This window comes from Camellia sinensis, chromosome 8, assembly GCF_055761805.1.
Source record: "Camellia sinensis isolate YWXY chromosome 8, ASM5576180v1, whole genome shotgun sequence".
In the NCBI taxonomy this organism is placed as follows: Eukaryota; Viridiplantae; Streptophyta; class Magnoliopsida; order Ericales; family Theaceae; genus Camellia; species Camellia sinensis.
In genome coordinates, this window is record NC_138968.1 from 142,522,096 (window position 1) to 142,546,850 (window position 24,755).

At 33.9% G+C, this 24,755-nt stretch overlaps 2 protein-coding genes across 5 annotated transcripts; one reads left to right on the top strand and one right to left on the bottom strand.

Moving 5' to 3' along the window:
• The first annotated feature begins 7,782 nt into the window (after positions 1-7,782).
• On the top strand, positions 7,783-17,137 carry LOC114268510 (phosphoenolpyruvate carboxylase 2-like). Its single transcript, XM_028209690.2, has 10 exons — positions 7,783-8,322; positions 9,178-9,569; positions 9,755-9,839; positions 11,343-11,565; positions 12,324-12,427; positions 12,560-12,647; positions 12,877-13,031; positions 13,868-14,866; positions 15,523-15,909; positions 16,601-17,137. The coding sequence occupies exons 1-10, from the start codon at positions 8,155-8,157 to the stop codon at positions 16,901-16,903; spliced, it is 2,904 nt and encodes a 967-aa protein (XP_028065491.2). The 5' UTR covers positions 7,783-8,154; the 3' UTR covers positions 16,904-17,137.
• Positions 17,138-18,246: 1,109 nt separating this feature from the next.
• LOC114268509 (ATP synthase protein I-like protein) lies at positions 18,247-24,579 on the bottom strand. 4 transcript variants are annotated; one of them, XR_003631284.2, is made up of 10 exons: positions 24,035-24,579; positions 23,173-23,222; positions 23,005-23,080; positions 22,614-22,709; positions 22,346-22,426; positions 22,152-22,243; positions 20,822-20,914; positions 19,627-19,695; positions 18,975-19,175; positions 18,247-18,580 (listed from the first exon to the last, which is right to left on the bottom strand). XR_003631284.2 is itself a non-coding variant. In XM_028209688.2 (9 exons), the coding sequence occupies exons 1-9, from the start codon at positions 24,359-24,361 to the stop codon at positions 19,037-19,039; spliced, it is 1,023 nt and encodes a 340-aa protein (XP_028065489.2). In that variant the 5' UTR covers positions 24,362-24,579; the 3' UTR covers positions 18,636-19,036. The 4 variants fall into 4 exon arrangements, 2 of the variants coding, with proteins under 2 accessions (XP_028065489.2, XP_028065490.2); XR_014339038.1 differs by having other exon boundaries at positions 18,407-18,580; positions 19,627-19,720; positions 24,035-24,567; XM_028209688.2 differs by lacking the exon at positions 18,247-18,580 and having other exon boundaries at positions 18,636-19,175.
• Positions 24,580-24,755: the final 176 nt, after the last annotated feature.

A 24,755-nucleotide genomic window follows, 5' to 3' on the forward strand; every position in this document is an offset into this window, starting at 1 on the left:
TGAATCATAATATTTTGACATGTGATCAGTAGTCACTCTACAACTAAGAATCACAACATCTTGACATAGAATCAGTAGATCATTTCATTACTAGGAATCATCATATCTTGACATATGATTAATAGCCTCTCCACTACTAGGAACCATCATGTCTTCTTTCTTTGTGATCAGTGATCTTATATTCATTATGAGCCACCAATTGAAGAATATATTTGGAATTTAAAAATTCAAAAATATATTCACACACCCCAACGAGTTGTCTCATTTTTACTTTCAAGCAAAGTCACATAGTAATCATATATGCTATAATTGATACATGGATAATATACTAATTGTCTCTGATTAATTCAGGTGATTTCCTTTAATCACACTTAATCTCTCTAGATCTTTCTTTAGGAACCTCGCAAGGCTTAAAGTTGTCAGGTATAACAACATTTATGTTGTCACCTCTTTAAGCCATTTCTGAAAAATCACAACCTAATTTCACTATTCTGTTTTTCCAGAAACTAAATGTAATACTAGAAAATCCACAGTTTGAAATTTAATTCAAAATTGATCTCACCACTTACCCTAGAATCGAACATGGTTAGGAAAGTTTCCAGAAAGACTGGAGGGGTCACATCGGTCCCACTTAAGACTCAATTAACCTTAGACAAAACTTTTAAAAGCATGTTAACTCCTAATCCATGGGAAAAAATTTAGAATTAAGTTTCCTAGAGGATAAATCAGGTTAAAACAAACCAATTCCTAAGCAAATAAAATTTGCTATTAAAATTATACCACTCATAAAAGTTAACCGATATTCCCGGAACTGAACCCATTATTTCTGAATAAAATCAGAAATATTTTAGCTAATGCTAAAATTTAGTTTCTGCTAAAATTTAGTTTCCTTTCCACGCTTAAGCATTCCTATTCAACACAAAGGTTAGTAGTCCAAACATTTTTGTTTTGACATCCCAAATACTATTCATTTGGTTTGTATTTGTTTTTTCCAATCCCTTTTCCATAGATATTCCTGTAAAGAAAATTAGTAGAAAACTACAAGGAAAAAATACAAACCAAATAATCTAAAGATAATAAATTATTTTAAACCTTTTAGCAAACTAATTAATAGCAAAATTAACTAACCAATTAACATGCTAGATGAGTTACAAAAATAAAATTATTACAAAGGTTACAAGCCTTATACTCCCTAAATAATTAAAATTCTGGCCGTGAGTTACGTATCAATTTAATTCATAATAATAAAGAAAATAAATTAAATTAATATGCAAGAGTTACATATGAATTTATACAAAACAATAATCATGTAATCTTATAACTCCAAATAAATAAATTAAATTAATGTGCAAGAGTTACAAAATAAACCTATAACTCTAAGCATTGAATTAAAATTAATACCCATGAGTTATATGTATAAAATTTTTCCTAACGCAATGAACACGTAATAAACTTGTAAATTATTTTAACAATTAATATGCAAATAAGTCTATAGTAATTAACATGTAAATAATTAGAAATTAAATCATGTAAAAAACCTAAAAGTTAGAAAACAATTTACATGCCAAAAAATGCATAATCATGAAAATTATATTATTAGATCTAGAAATAAAGAATTCTAATCAACTGAACAATTGAAACAAAACATTGCTTAATTTACGATCATACATTTAAAAAACCGAATGAACAACTGTAGGAAAAGCAGAATGTATAAATAGTTCCGTGTTTATGTATTATTCTAAGCATGCACTAGTAGCCTATCTATTTTCTAATCACGAAACGGTAAGGAAAAAAACAGTGTTCAAAACAGCTGGGGAAATAAACAAGTAGCCTATACATATATTTAATATATAACCAATACCCTATATGCACTTGTTGGTAAAAATATATATATATATATATATCTATTAGTGGTCCACAACAGCAGAATATTATTATTATTATTATTATTATTATTTTCCTTAATCATACACTATAAATGAAAACAGTGGGCTATGTGCACAATCTGGAAATGAATCTATGTGGCCTAATTTATGAATTCTATATGTGCAATTTCATGGAAAATAATTTGTTTTAAATTTGTTGTATAAATTATGTGATAACATAAAACAAAAAGATTTATATAGAACAAACAATTGAAATTTCATAAACAATAATATAGTGGAATTTACAGAAATTCATAATAAAATAAAACTAGTAAAAGAAAGTAAACCGAAACTTGCACTAGACAGTATCCTTAAAACAGATTTGTTGCATCACCGGTTGCGTGCTGGAGATTGTTCGACGTTTGTCTCTCAAGATACGACGATTGGACCAGCTACGCAATGCATTGACTGAATAGTTTCGGTAAACAGAATTTTGCAACACTCTCTCACAGAAAGAATATAATATAAAATTGAAGGAAACTTTTGACAGGAAGAGCAACCTATTTTCTAATGTTGAAGAATGAAGGAGAGGGTTTCCTTTTTAGGGCTGTTCAAAAATTCGTTCAAACCAGTAATCCGGACCAAACTAGACCGAATCGTACGGTTTGGTTCGGTTCTATTAAGAATTGGTTCGGTTTCGGATAAAGAAATATGAGAACCGTAAAAGCAATTCGGTTAATGGATTTTATGAAAAAATCGCGGTTCGAACCGAACCGAACCGAATTTTGAAAGATATATATATATATATATAATATCAAGTTTTATTTTTATTAATTGGCTTTTTATAATTTTAATGATATTATGATGGTATAGATATGTAATATTAAGTAATGTCTTAATATTATTGGTTTTTATCATAAGTTAAATGTAATTAGTTTGAGTAATTATTTTGCTAATATTAACAATTTATTCTTATAAATAGAAATTTTTGGAACCATAAACCAAATCGAAACTGAACTGTTTTTTCGGTTTGGTTCTGGTCCGGTTTTATAAGTGTAACGGTCTGGTCTGATTCTCAAAATCATAGAACCGTTAGAATCGGTTCGGTTCTTGGATTTTCTCAGAACCGAACCAATCCGGACCGTATACACCCCCACTCCTTTTATACACATAGAGGGTGAGAGGAAAATGCTCATGCAACAAATGCAAAAGATTTAACCTGTGTTTGGTTGTGTTTCCAAATAATGATTCTTCACCCATATTCAAATATGATGTTTGGTTGTAATTCTCAAATCACGTTTTCAAAACTCTGCAGAAAACTCTGTCTCAGGTGCGTTTTTCAAATTTTTTTTTTTTTTGTTACAAATTTGGCCTAACCGGTCGTCCCACCAGACGTCCGGCCAGTTGACTAAAACAATGAATTTTTTTTTTTTTGCAATTGACATATGTTAATTTTTATATATTCGAAAAAAAATATTTTTCTAATTTTAAAATTTTTTTTATGTGCTTTAGTAGAATGTTGAGTTGTATGTTTGGTTATAAGTTGTAAGTTTTTATATTAAATATCATATGCCACATCAAAAATTTCCCATTCAATTCAAAACTCTTTCACCAAACAATTTTTTCACACTCAAATCATAATTTCAAAACTCATAAACTCAAAATACAACTCACACTTTCAAATCATATTTACAAAACTCTACCAAACGCAACCTTAATTTTGCAAAACTCCCAATTGATGGCAATACTTAATTTTGCAAAACTCCTAATTGATGGCAATTCAATCCATCATCATCATTATAGAGGAGTTACATCCATTTTATATACATGTGTAATGTGTATAATTTTGCAGCCACCTTTTCCAACACTTTTTTTCATAAGACCAATTTAATGAGTCAATTTCTCATTCAAATCTTAATGGTTTTTTGTCATTCTTTTTGTGATGTAAAGATTTCATTACAAAGAATCTAAACTCACTTTACTCCACCTTAATTGAGAATTGACACCCACTTTAATATTGCATTAAAGTCACAAAAAATTTATTATTTTCCAACAAAATGCAATACTTCAAATTGACCAGTCATGCATGATATAGAACTGCCTAAAACATTCAAATATATATAATCTGACCTCATCATCTGAATATAAAGGTATAATTTTCAACATTTTTTTGTGACATATGGCAAAGATTATATCATGTTTGATTAGGTGCCCTTTGTGGCAGATCCAGCGTCATGAATCATGTGATATGTATTAAATTATAGCTCATGCATGAATGAATTGATATGGTTTGAACTATATTATATAAATTAATGTTTGATGAATCAGTTATCAGGCCTGATAGAGTGAATCATATGATTATATTAATAATAACCTACAAAAGTATATTGCCAGCGGAAGTCTCTTTAATTTTAATCTATATATATATATATATATATTTTCTTTCATATGGTAAAATATCTGTTAGTTTGATTTAGATGATTACACTAATTTAACGTCTTCTCTTATGTTTGAGATTAGGGCGTGACTTATTTGAGATTGTGATGTCTTACCTTCTGTTTGTATGGAGGGGTTTGGTGAGGGGGTGAAAAAAAAATAATGAGAATAGAAATTTTTTTACTTGTTTGGAGGGTTAAGTAGATGAAAAATGATGAAAGATCCTAAGAAAAAGATTCTCACTAAATTTATATTTTATTTCTTACCAAAAATGATGAGATTTGATGAAAAAGGAATTGGGTTTAATGAAATTTTTCTAAAATACTAAAATTATCCTTACGAAAAACAATACTTATTAATATGAAAAAGTTATTTTGGTAAAATGAAATACAATATACTTTCATTAATTTTCTCTTATTTACTCTATCAAAACAAAATATGTGAGAAATCACATTCTTTTTTCTTTTTTCTTTTAGGGGTATTTTTTTTAAGGTCCCTGATATTATGATTTTATAGTATAAAGGACATCAAATATTTTCATGATGTCTAAGGTCCCTCAACATCAATCCAGAGAAATTTCAGTCCCAGAGAAATTCTCTCCAGAGAAAATTGAACTTCTCTCCAGAGAAATTCTCTGGATTCAAACTAGAGAAAATTAAAATTTCTCTGAATACTAAAGAAATTCTGAGAAAATTATGGTGAGAAAATTTGTGTATCTATTCCTCGAATTCCTAATTGCACCGGTCACATTGTCATCTTCAATTTCCTGACCTTGTCACTTTTTTATTACACTATCTATCTCCAATCATCAGTGGGCAAGCTGTGTAGCAGAACGTATCTGTCTTGATGAATGATATGGATGCCTTCACTGTAACCCAGTCTGGCTTATCTGATCTTCCCAAGCCTTCGTCCTTGATCTGAGACACAGTTTTACAAATCTCATTCTTTGGTCCTCCAGGCATGTCTCTAGAGATGGATTGAGAAGCAATATTTTTGCCCCGTTCATCAAACCAAACTCTCAAGCTTTGGGCCTCTGGAGAACTCAGAGAAATTTGAATTTTCTCTGGGTTGAATTTGAGAAATTTGAGAAATTCAATCGTCGCGATCAAATCCCTGGAGGATTCAAATCCAGCGCCCGGTTTGTCAATGAGATTAGGATCGGCGATGACGAAGCAATCGGGGCACTCCCACTGGACATGAGTTTGCATTCTCTCCACAAAACAAAGGCATGTTGGTACAGGTGAGATGCATCATGGTCTCTACACACACCATGTTTTGCATTCTGTTGGATATTTCGAGAGTGAGATTTGCAGTGGATCCACCAGCTCCCCATGTGATGTCGCAGAATGATTGGTTATGAATCACCATTCTCTCCATCCTCTCGAACAGATTGTCCATTCCATCTTCCGTCTTCGGAGGAAAGAACTCGAACGAGAACACTACTCTATCTCCTCCTTCTGCCTCTCTGATCTTCTCTATCACCTTCATTTTCCGATCTACGTACCACTACCACTATTAGACTCAAAACAAATAGCTCCACCAGACCAGATCGATCTCGATCTCCTCGAGATTGATAACTAATTGCACAAATAATTGTTGTTTGCTGGTTGCCTTGGATCTGGAAGACAGTGGGTGAGAGAAGAGAGAGAGAAGAGTCGAGACAAAGAGTTAAATTTCTCTGATATATGCTTAGGGACCTTAGACATCAAAAAATAATTTTGTGGATCTCTTCCATTATGAAAAGTGGGAGAGGGATCCTAGACCAATTTTCCCTTTCTTTTATTCATTCATAATAATTTATTTTCTTTTCTCACTTAAGTGAAAAATTACAATAATTTCTTTTCTCACATCACACCACATCACAATCCAAACGGAGTGTTAATAACTCTTTTTGTGATACTAATCAAATCATATGTTAAATTATGAGTTGTTTTGAGAAGATGTTCAAAAGTGAATTTTTTATTTTTTTTTGAAAAAATATGTAAAAAATGTGAGAGATGATGTAACCTAAAATGGGTTAAAAATTGAACGACAGCTTTTAACTATCTTCCCAAATTAACCCTATGTCATGTATTATGTTTCATTTTAGAATTTGTTGACTAATATTAATAAAAAAAATTAAAATGATCGAATATCAGTAGTTATATATTTAAAGTATATTTATATTATAAAAAATAAATAATTATTCTTAAAATATATTTATCGTCTATTTTTTTAAAACAAGATTTACCTTAAGTTTATTCATCTTTTTTAAAAATTGAGTTTTTTTTTTTTTTTTTACTGAATTTTTTTTTAATATTTTAAGTAAATTTTTTAGTTTTTGATATATCTAATATAAGCACACTTCAAAAGTATAATATTTGTGAATTTTTTTTATTAAATACCAAAAAAAAAGAGTATGTTTTCATATTCTTGTGTATTTATTGATTTTTTAAAATATTTTACTTTTTAAGTGTATCTAGAAAGCAAAAAAATTTACTTGAAATACAATAAAAATTCACTAAAAAAAAAAAAAAATCATTCTTAAAAAATCAATCAAATAAGGTAAAGAGTAATGATACATAGTTCTAAATTTTGAACTCTAACAAGGGCTCTCAAGATAATAAAAAAAAAATCAAATCAAATCAATAGGTGCGTCCCACCCATTAGAGCTCATTTAGAGCTCTTGGTTTAGAGCTCTCAAACATTTTTGTAAGGGGAATGTGATTCAAAGAAAAATGCTTTGGAGCTCTAATTTTTGAGCTCTAAAGTCAGCTCTAATGAGTTGCAGTGTGCCCTACCTACTGTGATGTTTTGGTCTTGGTTTGTTCTTTTTTATATCTTTTTTCTCTTTACTATGTTATTAGTGCTCTATTAAAGTACCAAAATTAGTGCTCTAAATCATTGTTGGTGATTCAAAATTAATGCTCTAAAGCAGTGATTAGTGCCACTAATTTTGGAGCACTAAGAGTTCTAATGAGCTGGAACATAATTAAAAAAAGAAGAAGAAGATACAAAGCCAAAACATCCCATCATGTGGACTCACACCAATATGAAAGCTATTAGAGCTCTTGAATTAGTGGTCTAGAACATTTTTCTTAAAATATACAAGTACTATATTTGATCATTTAAATTTTGGATAAATTATAAATACATCATCTAAGGTTTGTTTAAAGTATAGATTGTCTCTTATAATTTAGAAAATTACAAATACACCATTGTCAAAATTTTTTATTTAACAGAATTAACTAAAAAAATAAAATTCATAATTGCTCTCCTATACAATAATAAAATTATTTAAATTATTAATTGAACATATTTCTAACATTATTAAAAACTGTTAATTAATTTAATGATTTATTAATTAAATGAACTATTTTTTATAAAATTAAAAATCTTAGAGAATGAAATATAATTTTTAAAATTACATGAAGTAATTTATATTTTAATCAAACATTAAGAAATATATTTATAATTTATCTTAAATTTTTTATGAAAATGAGGGGGATTGGCCTCAAGCCTCAGAACTAGGCGGTCTTGTTTTTTCTCTTATAATATCAGATCCCTAGGTAGTATTTCAAAAAAACAGGAGACTCTCAGTAAAATAGAAACCACTGAAGTTAGTTGCATTTGGCTTCACTCCACCCACCCTACACGTCTCTCTCAAAATCACAGACGAAGAGCCCCTCCTGATCATCTATCAATCTTCTGATCTTTCTTTTCCCTCTATTGACCCTGTAGAGATCATCACATTCCTATGCTCTGCATGAATATCACGAGATTCATCTCATTCTATTATATTTAGCTTTGCTTTCTCTACTCTACTCTGTTTTTTCCTTTCTCAATTCTTCTAAAACCCTTGTCTTTTTGACAAATGGGTACTCGAAATTTGGAAAAAATGGCCTCGATTGATGCCCAGTTGAGGCTTTTGGCTCCTGGGAAGGTATCTGAAGATGACAAATTGGTAGAGTATGATGCTCTGTTGTTGGATCGATTTCTCGATATTCTTCAGGATTTACATGGAGAGGAAATTAGAGAGACGGTAATCGATTTTAATTTCTTTTCCACTTTTTTTAAATATATGTCTTTTGTTTTGCTCTGTGATTTAGTTCATTGTGTAAATTCAATCGGAAATATTGCTAAATCTACTGTGTTCCCCTTTGATTTTCCTTTTCCTTCTTTTTTAATTTTCATGTTTATGTGGGTATTGCTGTTCTCTGAGTTTGATTTGTTCTTTTTTCCCTTTTGGGTTTCAAAGATATTTTCTAATTTATGCTAAAAAATTATCCCCTCTTTTTTCTTTCTTGTCAAAATTTATAGATTTTCATTAATTTTGAGAACCTTTCATGCCCTCTTTGGGTTTTCTTGAGTACATTTGCATTCTTCTGCTAAATTGCTTACTTAATTTCTAATGAGATCCACTTTCTGTTTTCCATAAAGAGGCAGACCCCATTCTGGATTTCTTGTCAGAAACTGTATTCTCTGTCTCTAATTTCAATAAAATGTCTACTTAATTACTTGTTGGCTAGTTTTGAAGTATCACCTTTGCATTTGGCTGCAAATAGGCATATTCATTTTTTAATTTCTTGTCTGAAATTGCATGTTTTAGTTCAATTTGATTATCTATCTCACTGTCTACTGCTGCTTTGTTAGAAAACTGGTAAAGTATATAATTTAGCCTATTTACTTATTTCATTTTGATATGCTTTATATCAAAGAAAACCTGTTTTGCAGCAACACATTGTTGCATGTGAGTTCAAGTTTCTTTGTAAATAAACAAATGGGCATTAAGTTTGGCGTTTGAAACTTAAGCATAAGAAATGGGACAATTGCTGAGAGAGATTTCTGGTAGTGACAAGAGTAACTCATGATAAATGGTTTTTGTGATATGGATTAGGTTCAAGACTGTTATGAGCTTTCTGCTGAGTATGAAGGGAAGCGTGACCCCCAGAAATTGGAGGAGTTGGGGAATGTGCTGACAAGTATTGATGCTGGGGATTCTATTGTCGTTGGTAAATCTTTCTCTCACATGCTTAACTTGGCCAACTTGGCTGAGGAGGTTCAGATAGCTTACAGACGAAGGATTAAGTTGAAGAAAGGCGATTTTGCTGATGAGGCATCTGCAACAACTGAATCGGACATTGAGGAGACCCTTAAAAAACTTGTGGCGCAATTGAAAAAATCACCTGAAGAAGTTTTTGATGCTTTGAAGAACCAGACTGTGGATCTGGTCTTCACGGCACATCCCACTCAATCTGTCCGTAGATCTTTACTTCAAAAACATGCAAGGTCTGTTCTACAACCCTATGGTTTTGCTATCTGCCTTTGTTTTTCGATCTTTTAGTTTAGTTTTTTGATTTTTTAGTTAGTTAGGCACTGGTCACTTCACTTGTAATCTTTTTTTCAATCCAATCTATATTGTTATCTGGTCAGTGATTGTTTTGACTGAAATTGTGTTCTTTTATCCTTTTCAGGATTCGGAATTGTTTAACCCAGTTGTATGCCAAAGACATAACGCCTGACGATAAGCAGGAGCTTGATGAGGCTCTGCAGAGAGAGGTATTTTGCTTCAGATTTGGTTTATTTTCCTGCTATAGGAATGAAAGAATCACAATAAAATTTTATTCTGATTTTCCAATCTAAGGACTAATATACAAATATACCGAACTACTTTGGACAACTCTGCATTGACATCTCTCTCTCTCTCTCTCTGTGTGTGTGTGCAGAATTTACTCTTGCTACCTATAGGAACTAGTGTGTACCCCTGGTGCACATACAAATCATACGTTAATGGTTTATTTGAATTTTTGGAGCTGCTAAACTTCTCTTGGCAGGCATTCTAGGAATGTGTTAATTTTGAATTAGATAGGAATAAAAATAACTGACCTGTCTTCATCAGATGTAATGCTTAAAACTGTATACAGAACCAGGAAAGCTACTCTGTTTTAGACAATAATGGTAACAAATAATTTGTTTGTAATGCATTGGGGGTTTGTGCTTGGAGGATGAGCTATATAACCTTTTCCATTGCTTCTGGTTCTGAAGAGTGTAATAGGAACCTCTTTTTTCAGCAACTTCGGCTGTCTGTGGCAATAACATCAATAGTGAAAGTCATGTTGTTTTGGGCTTATGCCTAGGTCACTGGCACAAAAGTTTTTTCATTTGTTATTTTCATAATTTGCTTAATGTCAACCACCAAATTTATCTACTTTAACGTGAATATGGAAACATATGTCACTTTCAAATTTCAATCTTTATAGCGTACATTTATTGGAGTATTATTCTTGTTTCATGCATTGTATGATTATACCTATAAGAAACTTTCATTATTCTCGTTATGGACGAATATAACTGGTTTCACATTTCTTTTTCATATATAATTTCTTATACACTTCACAACATGTTTGTTAGAATCGTACAATTCACGATTTGATTCATACGATTCGATACGAGTCTAAACAAAAACGATTTGAATTGTTCAATTGAATCAAAAATTGAGCGAATCGTACGATTCATTGCGATTCACTGTGATTCACTGCGATTCAGTTCTACTTTTATTTTAGTTTACATAATTATGAAACGACGTCATTTTTGCCTAACTCTGAAGATATATAGAAGAGATTTAGTTATATTGATATACGTGAATTTATTTGTCTATACATATATATAATTTAGTTATATTGATAATTTACTTTATTTTAAATATTGTATGTATTTTTATATGTATATAAATATATAAAATTATATATCATAGTAAATAAGATGAATCTTACAATTCACAATTCACTATTTTAGCAAAACGATTCACGATTTGACAACAATGCTTTGTATGTGGAGAGACATGCATTAGATATTTGGATGCAATTTCTTCAGGTTTTTGATTGACCTAGTGCTCGTAAATATTTGGCAATAGTTCCTTGTTTACCTTGGTGTCAATTCCATCCCCCCCCCCCTCCCCCCCTCGCTCTTCTATCTCCTTTTTTGTTTGTAAAGTCAATTTGTTCCTTTCCCTTTTTCATCTTCTTTTTGCTTTTTAACAAATATCTCTTTCTTACTGTTCAGATACAAGCTGCATTTCGTACTGATGAAATCCGGAGGACACCTCCAACTCCACAAGATGAGATGAGGGCAGGAATGAGCTACTTCCATGAGACAATCTGGAAAGGAGTCCCAAAATTCCTACGCCGTGTTGACACTGCTTTGAAAAACCTAGGGATAAATGAGCGCGTTCCTTACAATGCCCCTTTAATCCAATTCTCTTCTTGGATGGGTGGGGATCGTGATGGTATGATTCTTTTGCCAAGCAGTTTCATGATTAGCATACTGTTTTGCACACATACTTGATGGTTGAAAAACATCGGACACCAATTAGCACACAACAATATAATTACATGTTTTAGAATTGTGGAAGGAAATGCTGTCGCTGGGATGATCGTGATGTTTCTTTTTGGTTGTATTTTTTACATATTTTTGTTTGTTTGTTTTCCACTTGTAGAATCCATCCAGTTAGTGGAGCTTGCTAATGACAACTGAGTCATTTGTGCTCTGTAAATCTCTTTTTTTTTCTTTCTTTTTTCTTTTTTTATAGTAGAAGTTCAACTGTTGCATTTATGGTGGGTTTCTAATTCCAAGCAGAGGATCACAACCGAAACGAAAGTTTTGGTTTTAAAGGACCCAAATCCAATTTGCTCCTAATCCACCCTCAAGTCCTTGAACCTGACACTGCCTTACATGTCTTGTAATATTAGTTCTTAACTACTTTATTGCATGGGTATTTTAAATGAGTGGATTGTCATATTATACTTTGTCTCATATGACCTAGTTATAGATGAAAATCTGAAAACTTCATTTATCATTCTGTTCTGTCATGTAATTGTTTATTGTTTTGCCCCCTCTCTCTCATGCACACATAGATGCACACCCCCATCCTCCCTAAAACTCCCCAAAACAGTCATGCACACAACAAAATGACACGCAGTCAAAAGCATGCCTTCCAAGATCTTATGTTTTGTTAGCTTAAGATTATTTTGATGTGCACTGCAGGAAACCCAAGGGTAACTCCTGAAGTTACGAGGGATGTATGCTTATTGGCTAGAATGATGGCTGCTAATTTGTACTTCTCCCAAATAGAGGATCTCATGTTTGAGGTAACAAATGACTCTTTCCACTCTCAAAATTGTCCTTTTTGCCGGTTTTAGTTGTTTGATTATATTGTATTGCTTAACAGATTCCTCACGTGCTTTTCCATTGCTTTTCTGTTTCTGTACTCTTCTTGGCAGTTGTCAATGTGGCGTTGCAATGATGAACTTCGTGTTCGTGCAGATGAACTTCATCGGTCCTCAAAGAGAGATGCAAAACATTATATTGGTGTGTAATCATGTTGTTCAGGTTTTAGTTTTAGTTTAAATTCTACCTGTTTCTAAGCTTAAAAAGTGAAACTTTTTTATACCTGGGCATTTCTTTCTAGCTTTAAGATCCTATAATGCCTACTAATATGGCCAGTAGACACAATGTAATTGAGTTATTTTTTTCCAATATGTTCTTCAAACAATTTTTTTTTGTTTTTGTTGATATTTTGATCTCATTATTCATGCAGAGTTTTGGAAACAAGTTCCTCCAAATGAGCCCTATCGTGTTATTCTTGGTGATGTAAGGGACAAGCTGTATTATACACGTGAACGTGCTCGCCAGTTATTATCCAATGGGATCTCTGATATACCTGAAGAGACATCTTTCACTAATGTTGAACAGGTCTATCAATCTTAGCAACTTCATCAATTCTTATTACCTAGAAAATGTGAATAAATGAATTACCAACTTATTTCTTGTAGTCAGAAAACATTTTTTTTTTTCTTTGATGAAACTATTGATATATGCTAAATATCTCAGCCACTGTGGCGAGATGTATGGTTCTTTTCTCGCAGAAGTAGTTGTATAGTTGTATAGTTGTATAGTTGTATTTGTTATTGTTTTTTGCTTATTTGTTTTTGTTTTGTTTTTTGTTTTTTTGTTTTTTTGTTTTTTGTTTTTTGTTTTTTGTTTTTTGTTTTTTGTTTTTTTAAAGGCATGGTGGGAGCTGGGCTGGGTTAAGGTATTTACTGGGAAGAGGTTCTCTTTGGTTTTTGTTGTTTGTTACACAAAATGTTTATAAGTTCTGTAATAGGGAGGTTCTCTTCATTTCTTGTTGTCTATTACACACAATGTTTAGAAGTTCTATATTAGGGATAAAACCCTGTGTCTGAGAAAATCTAGAGATGTGGTTTACACCACAAATAAATTAATTTCTGACAAAATAGAACAACATAAAATACTAATTAATTGATTACTACCTATGCAATTCCACTCATATTTTACTCTCAAAATCTTTCCACTGCCTAATGGCATGAAGAAATAGAGTGCTACAGGTTTAGGCTTGACCCTGAAATGTTAAACTTATGAAAAACATAGCATTAAGCTTTTCTTATTCTTCACCACCCTCGTGTCTCATGTCATGTGCTTTTTATCTTGAAAAATAATGACTTTACTTTTTCTTTTCTTTTTTTGCTTATTTCTTTCTTTCTTTCTTTTCATCTTTTTTTTTTTTTTAGTTCTTGGAGCCTCTTGAACTCTGTTACAGATCACTTTGTGCTTGTGGTGATCGGTCAATTGCTGACGGAAGCCTTCTTGATTTCTTACGGCAAGTTTCCACCTTTGGACTCTCTCTTGTGAGACTTGATATCCGGCAAGAATCAGACAGGCACACTGATGTCATCGATGCAATTACTAGACACCTGGCGATTGGATCCTACAAAGAATGGCCAGAAGAACGCAGACAGGAGTGGCTCTTATCTGAACTTAGTGGCAAGCGCCCTCTATTTGGCCCTGATCTTCCCAAAACCGAAGAAATCACCGATGTATTGGAAACTTTTCACGTCATTTCTGAACTCCCCTCAGACAGTTTTGGTGCCTACATAATATCAATGGCAACTGCACCATCTGATGTGCTTGCTGTGGAGCTTTTGCAACGTGAATGTCGAGTCAGGCAACCATTAAGGGTTGTCCCGTTGTTTGAAAAACTTGCTGATCTTGAAGCTGCACCGGCTGCTATGGCTCGTCTCTTCTCAATAGATTGGTATCGGAACCGAATCGATGGAAAGCAAGAAGTCATGATTGGATACTCAGATTCGGGTAAGGATGCGGGTCGTCTATCTGCTGCTTGGCAGATGTATAAGGCCCAAGAAGAACTTATAAAGGTGGCGAAGGAATATGGGGTGAAGCTAACTATGTTCCATGGTCGAGGAGGGACCGTTGGAAGAGGAGGTGGTCCGAGCCATCTTGCTATATTGTCTCAACCCCCTGACACTATTCATGGATCGCTTCGTGTGACGGTTCAAGGTGAAGTTATTGAACAATCATTTGGGGAGGAGCACTTGTGTTTTAGAACTCTCCAACGTTTCACAGCAGCTACATTGGAGCACGGTATGCATCCTCCAGTCTCACCAAAGCCAGAATGGCGTGCACTGATGGACGAGATGGCGGTTGTTGCTACAAAAGAATATCGTTCCATAGTTTTCCAGGAACCCCGATTTGTTGAATACTTTCGCCTTGTAAGTGTTTTCTTCGTATTCTTCATCTCTTTTGCTCCCTGACTACATTTAGATTATTCTAGCATAATCCTCCCCATTTGGAAAGGGCATAAAACTATGTTGGTTGATTCATTAGTCGGTCAGATTGTACTTGAATAATTCTTTTACTTGATGTGCATCTCCAATCCTTGCTCTCTCTTATTTCATCAAATTTGAGTGAAATTTTGATTAAAATCTTGTTCTGGTATGGAACACTCCAATCCTCACTCTTTATTTTCACCAAATCTTTTGAAAAAATTTCAAATTTATCACAATGTTTGATGAAAGAAATTTGTCTCCAAATCTTACTCTTTATAAAATTTAATCAAATTCGAGTAAAAATATGACTTCAAAATTTGGTGAAGATTTGATTCAACCTTGATTTGGTGAAAAATTTACCTCTCCCTTGGTTTGATACAAATTTGATGAAATGATTGGAGCTCACTTTTCTTTAATTGGTGAAGGATTGGGGATGCTCTAATGTGCATATTTTATCTTATTATTTTTTCATTTATTGTTCTGTAATATTCTTGAGGAGCTTGGTGAATTTTATCAGTGCCACTTGGAATAAGCGAGGTTGATTGTAAAATTAACATACTATGAATTTGATATCCTTTTTCTTTGTCCAAATGCTTCAGGCAACACCAGAAACAGAGTATGGCCGCATGAACATTGGAAGTCGTCCATCAAAAAGAAAACCCAGTGGTGGAATTGAATCACTCCGTGCAATCCCATGGATCTTTGCTTGGACCCAGACAAGGCTTCATCTCCCAGTCTGGCTCGGTTTTGGTGCTGCATTCAAGCATGTCATTGACAAGGATATAAAAAATCTTCACATGCTTAGGGAGATGTACAATCAGTGGCCTTTCTTCAGAGTGACAATTGACTTGGTTGAGATGGTGTTTGCCAAGGGAGATCCTGGGATTGCTGCTTTGTATGACAAGCTCCTAGTGTCGGAAGAGCTATGGCCATTTGGTGAGCGCTTGAGGGCAGACTATGAAGAAACAAAGAGCCTTCTCCTCCAGGTAATATAAAAGGAAAATTTCTGGTATAATTCATCTATACAGAACTTAAAAGATTAAAATGGGATAGCTCAACAAAGTTTTCCACAAATTTTATCATTTCCCCACTATATCACGTAAATTGTCATCAACAGTTCATATTTGGGTGAGAAAACTTTAGTTCCTGTAAGCCCCAAATACTATTTACACAATTCCAACTTTTCTTTCAGTTGTAAAGCATGGATGAAATCATTAAGGTTGTGTTTGAAACATGGATTTGGGGAGAGATTTGTTGAGGGAAACGGCGAAGTGAATAAAATATAAGCTAATTTATTCACTTTTTCCCATCTTTTTCCTTTTCTTTTGCAAATCTTTCCTCAAATCCATTATCTACTTTTTCAGTATGTATTTATTGTTTTGGTAGTTCATACCATTCATACATAGTGTTTTGATCTAAGTTCAAGTTTTATTTTTGGATAAAGGGTTTGTTGGGATTGAACTATTTTATCTTGGGATAACTTATGTAGAGGGTCTCTTTATTGCGCAAATGTGGGATTATATTGGCCCTGGGAGAAGTGGGGACAATTTTTTGCAGGATAAGACTTACTTTGCAAAATGACTAAACTACCTCTTCGGGATAAGGTATCCTGCCTAATCCTAGCCGGGAATAGAAATTATGGAAATTTATCCTTTCCCTTGTCCTGCTTTTCTGCAGATTGCTGGGCACAAGAATCTACTCGAGGGAGACCCATACTTGAAGCAGAGACTCAGTCTTCGTTATGCATATATCACGACCCTTAATGTGTTCCAAGCCTACACACTGAAGAGAATCCGTGACCCCAGCTACGACGTGAAGGTAAGGCCACATCTGTCCAAGGAAATAATGGAATCTTCTAGCAAGCCACAAACTGCGGAGCTTGTGAAGCTTAACCCTACAAGCGAGTTTGCTCCTGGGCTTGAAGACACGCTTATCTTGACTATGAAGGGTATTGCTGCGGGAATGCAGAACACAGGTTAATTTCTGGTATAGTAGCGTGCTTTACAAATGCGTTGCGTGCTCTTAACCATTATATATGAGTATCGTGGTCAGTGCTTGCCAGAGCTATGCCAGAATTGGCTTCTGATACTATCCAACAAGAATATGCTGTAATGTGAATTTATTTGTGCCTATGTGCAAACTTGGGATTGTGGGAGACATTAAAACTTATCAAACTAGTAAGTTGCTATAATATATAGATATTAAGGTTATAAAGTCGCTCGTGTTTGACTCGTTAAAACAAATTTCTGCTTGTATGAGCATCGGCCTCGTTTGGGAACAGGCTATTTTAGTAACTTTTTGGCTTTTTACGAAAAGATGTGCAGAAAAGTAGAGAGGTGATGTGACTAGTTTTAGTTGACTTTTTGGCTAAAATAGCCACTCCCCAAACGAGGCAAGTTCATTTTAAGACTTTGTTTTCAAAGTAAACTTGAATCGCTCAGTAGTTCAGAAATTTTTGTTTGTGGTGACATTAAAATTATTTGCATCTCATAAACGAAAACAATGAACACATAGTTTTAATATATTTTTGTTTTTGAGTGAAGAATTTTTGAAAATCTAAAAAATAAGTTTCTGCTTTTATATATGAAAACTGAAAAAGGAAATGATAATGAAATTATTTTAAATTCTAAAAACCTTTCAGAATATCCATCACCTATTTCTATTTTATTTTATTTTTTTAATTTTTTTGAGGACTACCTATTTCCGATTTGATATGAAGATAATTTTTCTTGTAGTTCCTAGATATAAGATAGATCGTTCATGTCAACACAACTTTGCCTTAAAAAATTTGTGATTTTTACATGTTTATTGGTAGGAGATGAATTTGACTTTTTTTTTCTTTTTCTTTTTCTTTTTTTCTTTTTAGAAATTTGTCGACAATAGTAAAATTAATATAAAATAATACTGAACAAAATATATATATATATATATATAATTAATTATATTATTTATTATTATTTGATAGAACGTGTTGTACCCCCTCAGTAGGACTCACTTTGGACACTCCTTTCATGATCTTTTATATTTTATTTTATAAAATCTATCAAAAAGATTATTCATATAAAAAATTAAATTACTCAAACATTAGAACCCAAAAATGATTTGAGAATAAATTGTCAACAAAGATGATCTGATTATATTGAAATCGATATTAAATTAATTTTATTTTTTAAGTAAATGAACTTATAAAATAAACAATTCGGCTCGGCTCTGCTCGGTTCCAGTGGATCCAAGGTGAAGCCCCATAAAGAGGATTATCTTAAGCACAACTCTACACAAATCAATCAATCATGAGAGAAAGATAGAGACAGAGAGGGCGAGAGTAACTCAAGCAATGCTGTATAATAAATTATAAAAGAAAATTAAGAATGAAGGATCCCTCCCTGAATTAGTTTGGGTCTGGGACCAAATAAGACACCAACAATAACAAAGAATATTACAACACTTTTATTGTCCAATGTCCTAGCAAGTTAGCAACTCCTCTTTGTATCCCACAGCACAGCAACATCTGAGATCAACACCAATCAAATTATAGTGCTTTCCTATATTTCTTTCTGCATCATTAACATTGTACCTGTTCCTATCATTTTTTCCCCCCCCGACATTCCCAAGATATTCCTCCTTTCTAACGATCCAGTCAACTTACGAAACAATAACCTGCATAACAGCAAACAAGGAAAGTACACAAGTTTCTAGTTTTGCCGTCAAAAAAGAAAAAACAACTTGCTAAATTTCTCCAACTAGACTGCCAAATTCAAATTCATACAGGGCATACCACTCAAACAGAGGCATTCAGTTGTCGCTTTATGAAAATTCACCTAAATTTTGTGAATTTCCTGAATACTACTTGTCTTACAATTTATCTGGCTCAGAATATAAACGATTTCTCTTCAGAGAATCAGGCCAAGTCATTAAGTATTTTGACTCCGTTGGATCAGTGAAACTTGATGGTGAAGTTAACAACTAAAACATGTTCCAATTTGGGGAAACGTGAAGTGTTGAAGCAAAAACATTGTGTAAATGTGGTCAAGACAAAGAAACGGATGCATGCCTCTGTCAGTTGCACCAAAAGGACAGATATATGAAGTTGGCCCGCACAGGATGTACGCTATTTTAGACTTGAGTCTTTTTCCCATCAACAGTCAAAGCCTCCTCAATAACTTGGATAAATGTGGCAATCTTGTATGTGAAGAACCCCACTAGCATTGGTATCAATTCTAGATGCATGAATCCATACTCTGGAACAAGTATCCTGCAACCAAACACAGCGTTCTCAGGGAGTTTAAACGTGATTTATTTATTTATTTTTTGTTGTGGTAAATTGTAATGCATATCTAATTTTTCAGCAAATTGCTAACAAGGTGTTCAGATAACACTATTTATTTATTTTATTTGAAATTGTATATGATCCACTAGTGTTCAATTCATTGACTAAACATGAGATCCTAGTGATTCAACCTCCTTAGTGAGTACCATATATAGCGAAGTGGGTTGCAAACTATGTACTATCAGAATGCAGAAATTCTTTTTTCTTCTCCTTTCAATTATTCAGATATATGAGAGAAACCATATTAGAAAATTGAAGCTGTGGATATGTAATTAATGCTACAAGGAATCTTTGAAGCAAAAAATGCTGAAGTCACACTCAAAAATGAAAAATGAAGCAATTATAAAAAAAATAATAAAAAGCTTAAGAGCTATACCCATTCCACCGATTATAGATCATGACCAACACAACAGGAACCAGTAGCCTTGGCTGCGCAATTGCTCCCCTGAAAGGGACCAATCTCCAGTGAGCTAAAATATTAGAAACCAGAAAAGGTCATCTTTGCTTACCAAAGCCAAAAAAATATAACAGAACCCCAATTTATACAATTCAATGGAAGTAGATCAAAACTAGATTATGCATCCTACTGTTAAATTAAATGCCAATTCAATGGTATAAACTTAGTTTTCCATTGAGTACCTAACACAATTATCTATGGATTGATTCTTTCTTTAACCACAAACTTCATTTATTTTTTGAAATCTGCATAATAAAAAAAAAAAAAAATTCTCTCTTTAGTGGGGAATAAGTAAATTTAGTCTTTTACAGTCTATCACTAGTACATGCATATATGGGTATTTCACAAGGCAATTACACAACTTTGTATCCTTGTGCCAAACTTATCAAGAGTTATTCTGTCCTATGGACTCTTTTTTGATCAACAACAAAGCTTTATTGATAAATCAAAAAAGGAAGAGAGGATAAGGCATCCTCTCACAATAGGACAATGAGAATACAAAAAAATTCTGTCCTATGGACTGCGTACACATCACCGGCAGCAACATTCCAAGAATTAGAATGAGGTGAAAATTTGCAATGTTCATGTCCTAATTTTTTCCATTTTGTCGGTATCTTATGTTACCTATCATAGTCTGAGTTCGAAGTGTAAGAGTTTTATAATCCATTTATGATAAATTTTTTAGAGCAATATTCTTCCTTTTGGTAGGTTACCTTCATGGAACACTAAGTTCTACTATGTATATATAAAAATATTTATCATATACAAATATAAGATACTGACATTCCTAGTCATCAGATCAAAAACAATAGTTCTCTACACAATACTACAGGTTGTTATATGTCATTAAAAGCAACTCCAAGTAAATGCAGCACATCAACAAACTACATAATAGTTTACATCATGGTATTTAGATAAATGACAAATTCATTGCATCACATAATGCCGCCAAAGCAAGTGAACTAAAATTTTAATATTTTTTCCATAAATTTTATGGTGGGCCATAAGATTACATTCCCTGGCAGATGCCAAACATGGTTATGCACTCGGTAGTTTATGACTATCACATGTCAGCTGCTAAAATCTGGCTGGAAAGAGAGAATGTAATGCTTACTTGACAAGCCCTTTGGCTCCATCTGCCATAGAATCAATACTGGTCCCAAGCATACGCATATAAGCCAAAGAACCAAGAAACCCGGCACCATAGCTGCATAGATGAAAGGACATGAAACTCGATTCTTATGAAAGAAAAAAGATCTTCAGGTAACCTATATCAATAAGAAATCATCAACTGTAATAGAACAACCATCAAAATTGTAGGTTTTGTCTACACCACAATAACGACCATTGGAAAAGTAAAAAAAACATCTTTTAAAAGAAATAATGATTGAATAGATGATTTTGGACAAGAAAAGGGAAGAAATAGAACAAATGGTTGGTGAAGGCATATGGACCACACTGATATGTAGCACCCTCCCGCTGTGCCACATCACCACATTATGGCTTCCTCAACAAAACTTATGCACCACGTGTCACTTAAGGCCAATGGACACATGGACCAATCACCAAGTTGGGCACCTCAAATCATGCTCAGCATTGCCTACCCCATGCTTGGGACTGGCTAGCTCAGCCACTTGGCTCACCAGCAACCCCACCGAGCAAGTCAGGCCCTCTTGCGCTAGTGCTTGTCATCAACCTACTTGGTTGTTTGGCTCGTCAACTGCCCCACCGAGCCAACATCTCCATCTTGAGGATCCAGATGGAGGCTAGAACTCAAGGTTTGTCCAGGAGCTTGTCGAGCTTTCCCTTGAGAATGAGTAGCACTTGGACCAATCTTAGAGATGGGTTTTGACGACCAAGACCTAACACATCAAAGGTTGTATCATACTACCATTGAGCTGCCCTTACACACCCAAAAAGGGATGTATCATACCTACCCTCTAACCACATATGATACACCCCTCGAGGCTGGCAGCAAAGGTTGCAGAGTTTGACTCTATTCGCCTCCATTTTACCAAACAACGGGGATCATGGCATGTGTGCTCGGCTAAGCTGCCTTGCCACCTTATATAAAATCATTACCATTGCCTACTTTTCTCTCTGGCTCTCTGGCATTCCATTGCCACCAGTTCTCTATCTGCTAGGGTTCTCCTTGGTTCTCTCCTCTTCCACCTCTGGTGGTCTCCAGCCACACCAGTATCTACCATCTTCTCAGAGGGGACTTGCCAGGCAGCTCGTCCCACATTCTAAAAACATTATTGGTTGGTTTTAGACTAGTTGTGCCACCTCTATTAACCCAAGAGCAATGAATGGTGACCTTAAGAAATCACATACTTGAATACCATTTGATTGCAAAAGGGAATGACTAACAGTACTTATACCATATAATGAAAAGAATCAGAACGTAAAATTGGAGATTAGACCATTTCTAATAATCTATTTACCTCGCCGCAATTTCAGGAGAATAAGAAACATAAGTTGAGAGTAAACCAATACTGCCTATTCCTAAAGTGAGGATCTGCATCTTCTTCTTTAACTGCAAAGCAGTTTGCAAGGAAGGAAAAAAATCATAATTCTGATTTGCAGTACACCAAAGGTCACTGACATTTATTGACCCAAAAGAACTATTATAAAATACCTTAAAATACTGCTCCCTTGACTGAGCCGCCAATACTTTTGGGTCTTCCCGAGGTCGCCTTATTTCCTGAAACATCACATCCTACAGGAGAGAGATCAATGAAGACACCAAACTCAGACAAATCTTTTCCATAGTCTATAATAGAATGGCAAAGATGATCGGAGGTTTCAGCACCTAATTTAGCCCAATACCAGTCGAGGGGACTTTTAGCAAGGATGATTACATGAAATTTTGTAAAGCTGTTTGTCAAATGATGCAAAAAACTTACACTTCCTCCAGTTGCAGCCTTAGTGGCTCTATCCCATTTCTCTTGCTCGCGCCGTGTTGGAGCCGGTCTCCATCTTCGTGGCATGCGGCCATTAGCCTGAAAAGTGAAAATCATAAAATTCTATACTAAGCACAGATACAGATACGAATATAGATACTGGACATGGATACGACATGATATACACACACTAACACAGAATTTTTCAAAGCATATTAGAACACTCATCAGGGAGTGTTCAACAAGTTTCAGTTTCTAGCACGCATTCGACACAGACACGGCACGTTCTTAGAAGTGTCTATGCTTCTTAGATCAGCATTGATATAAAAGAAAAAAGGGAAGCGCACAATAACAAATTAGAGTAATAAAGTAACAGATTAACAATTTATCATACCTGAGCTGCTTCAACTGGCTGTTCTACAACAGGTTTGGAAGGCAATGTCAGCTCTTTGCTCAAATCAACTTCCAAACTGCATGCCCATAGTACATGTAGGTGTTAGGGGTAGAAGAAAAGGAAAAACAAACAAAATAATTAAAACTAACGAGAGAAATGAAAACAAACCTATCAAGGCTCATAACTCTGTTGAAACTAAGAAAACCAGACGGCTCTTCCTGTTCACATCAACAAACCCATTTGAATTCGTAATTGAAAACAAAACAATATCAAAACTACACAACCAAACCACAGCAAATTAATGAACAGAAAGCTAATGCATCTTAATGCCTCCAAACATGTCCATCCAATAAGTACAATTACTGATTAGTAACCAATAAATTGGTAAAATCAAAACAACAAAAATAAATTCGTAACTACACTAACCGGCCAAAGGAATTCAACAACAAACAGAAAACTGTTTGATTAGGATTCTTTCCTTATTGGGCACTCCTCCCCCAGCCTGCCCAATTTGATTTCAATAAACCCAATAGTATAAATTTTGGAACAAGAAAATAATTCACTCCATAAAATCACATACTTTTTCAATATACCTTCTTTAATTTACTTGGGATTCTGAACCCATTTGGTATCATTTGCCATGTTTACTAATTAATTGTGGGAAAAAAGAGAAAAAAAAAAAAAAAGAAGAACAAAGCCCATTTGATTTCTAAATCAACTCATGACCATTGACACGATGGAAATCAAATCAGCCGAGAAATAACAAACATTGAATGGGAATAATTCACTAAACCCAACAGTATGAAATTTGGAACAACAAAATAATTCACTCCACAATCAAATTTTTTTCAACATTCCTTATTTAATTTACTTGATAATCTGAACCCATTTTGTATCATTTGCTATGTCTAGTACTTAATTGTGAAAAGTGGGGAAAAAAGAGCAAAACCCATTTGATTTCCATAACCATTCACATCACAGAAACAAAATCAGCTGAGAAAAATAACAAACATTCAATGGGTGAAAAAACCTTAACAGCAGGGGATTGAAGATGAGCGTCAGAGGGTTCCTGAATCAAACGTTTCATGCGAGGCATGAAGTCTTTGTTCCAGATGAAGTCGTCAGAGGTGAGAGGGTCCTCACCCTCGCCGCCCCAGTACTTGCGGAGCTTGGTGGTGGTGGGAGGGCCGCCGTAGTCTCCCGGAGCCACCCCTGTGGACCATTTCATGGGCTTCTTCTTGGGAAGTATGATTTTGGTTGGTGGAGGAGGAGGGGGGTCCTGAGGGATGGAGGGTGTGTTTGAAGTGGTGGTGGATGTGGCTGAAATGTAGCAGTAGTTCACAATTGTTGTTGCCATTGTTGTTGTTGTTGTTTGTTGGTTGATGAGAGAATATGGAAGAACTGTTGAAGGAAGGTTTTATTAGATCAATAATAAAATTTCAAAATATTTGGGTGGTGTTGGTGATGATGACAAAGTGTTCATCGATCTTCAACCACACATGCTTTCTCAAAGAAGGCCAGATTTCATTTTTTCACCCTTCCACCTAATTTCATTTTGCCTCCAGATAAAATACTAGTAAAAAAATTACAAATAATAGATAAATAAAAAAATCCTTATCATAAAAATATATAATTTTATCATAAAATTTTATAATATTAATTATAAAAGATTTAACATTGTCATAAATTAGTATAATAAAAATGTCCAAAATTTTCTTGTAGTTATTGTAAAAATCTATGACGATATTTTT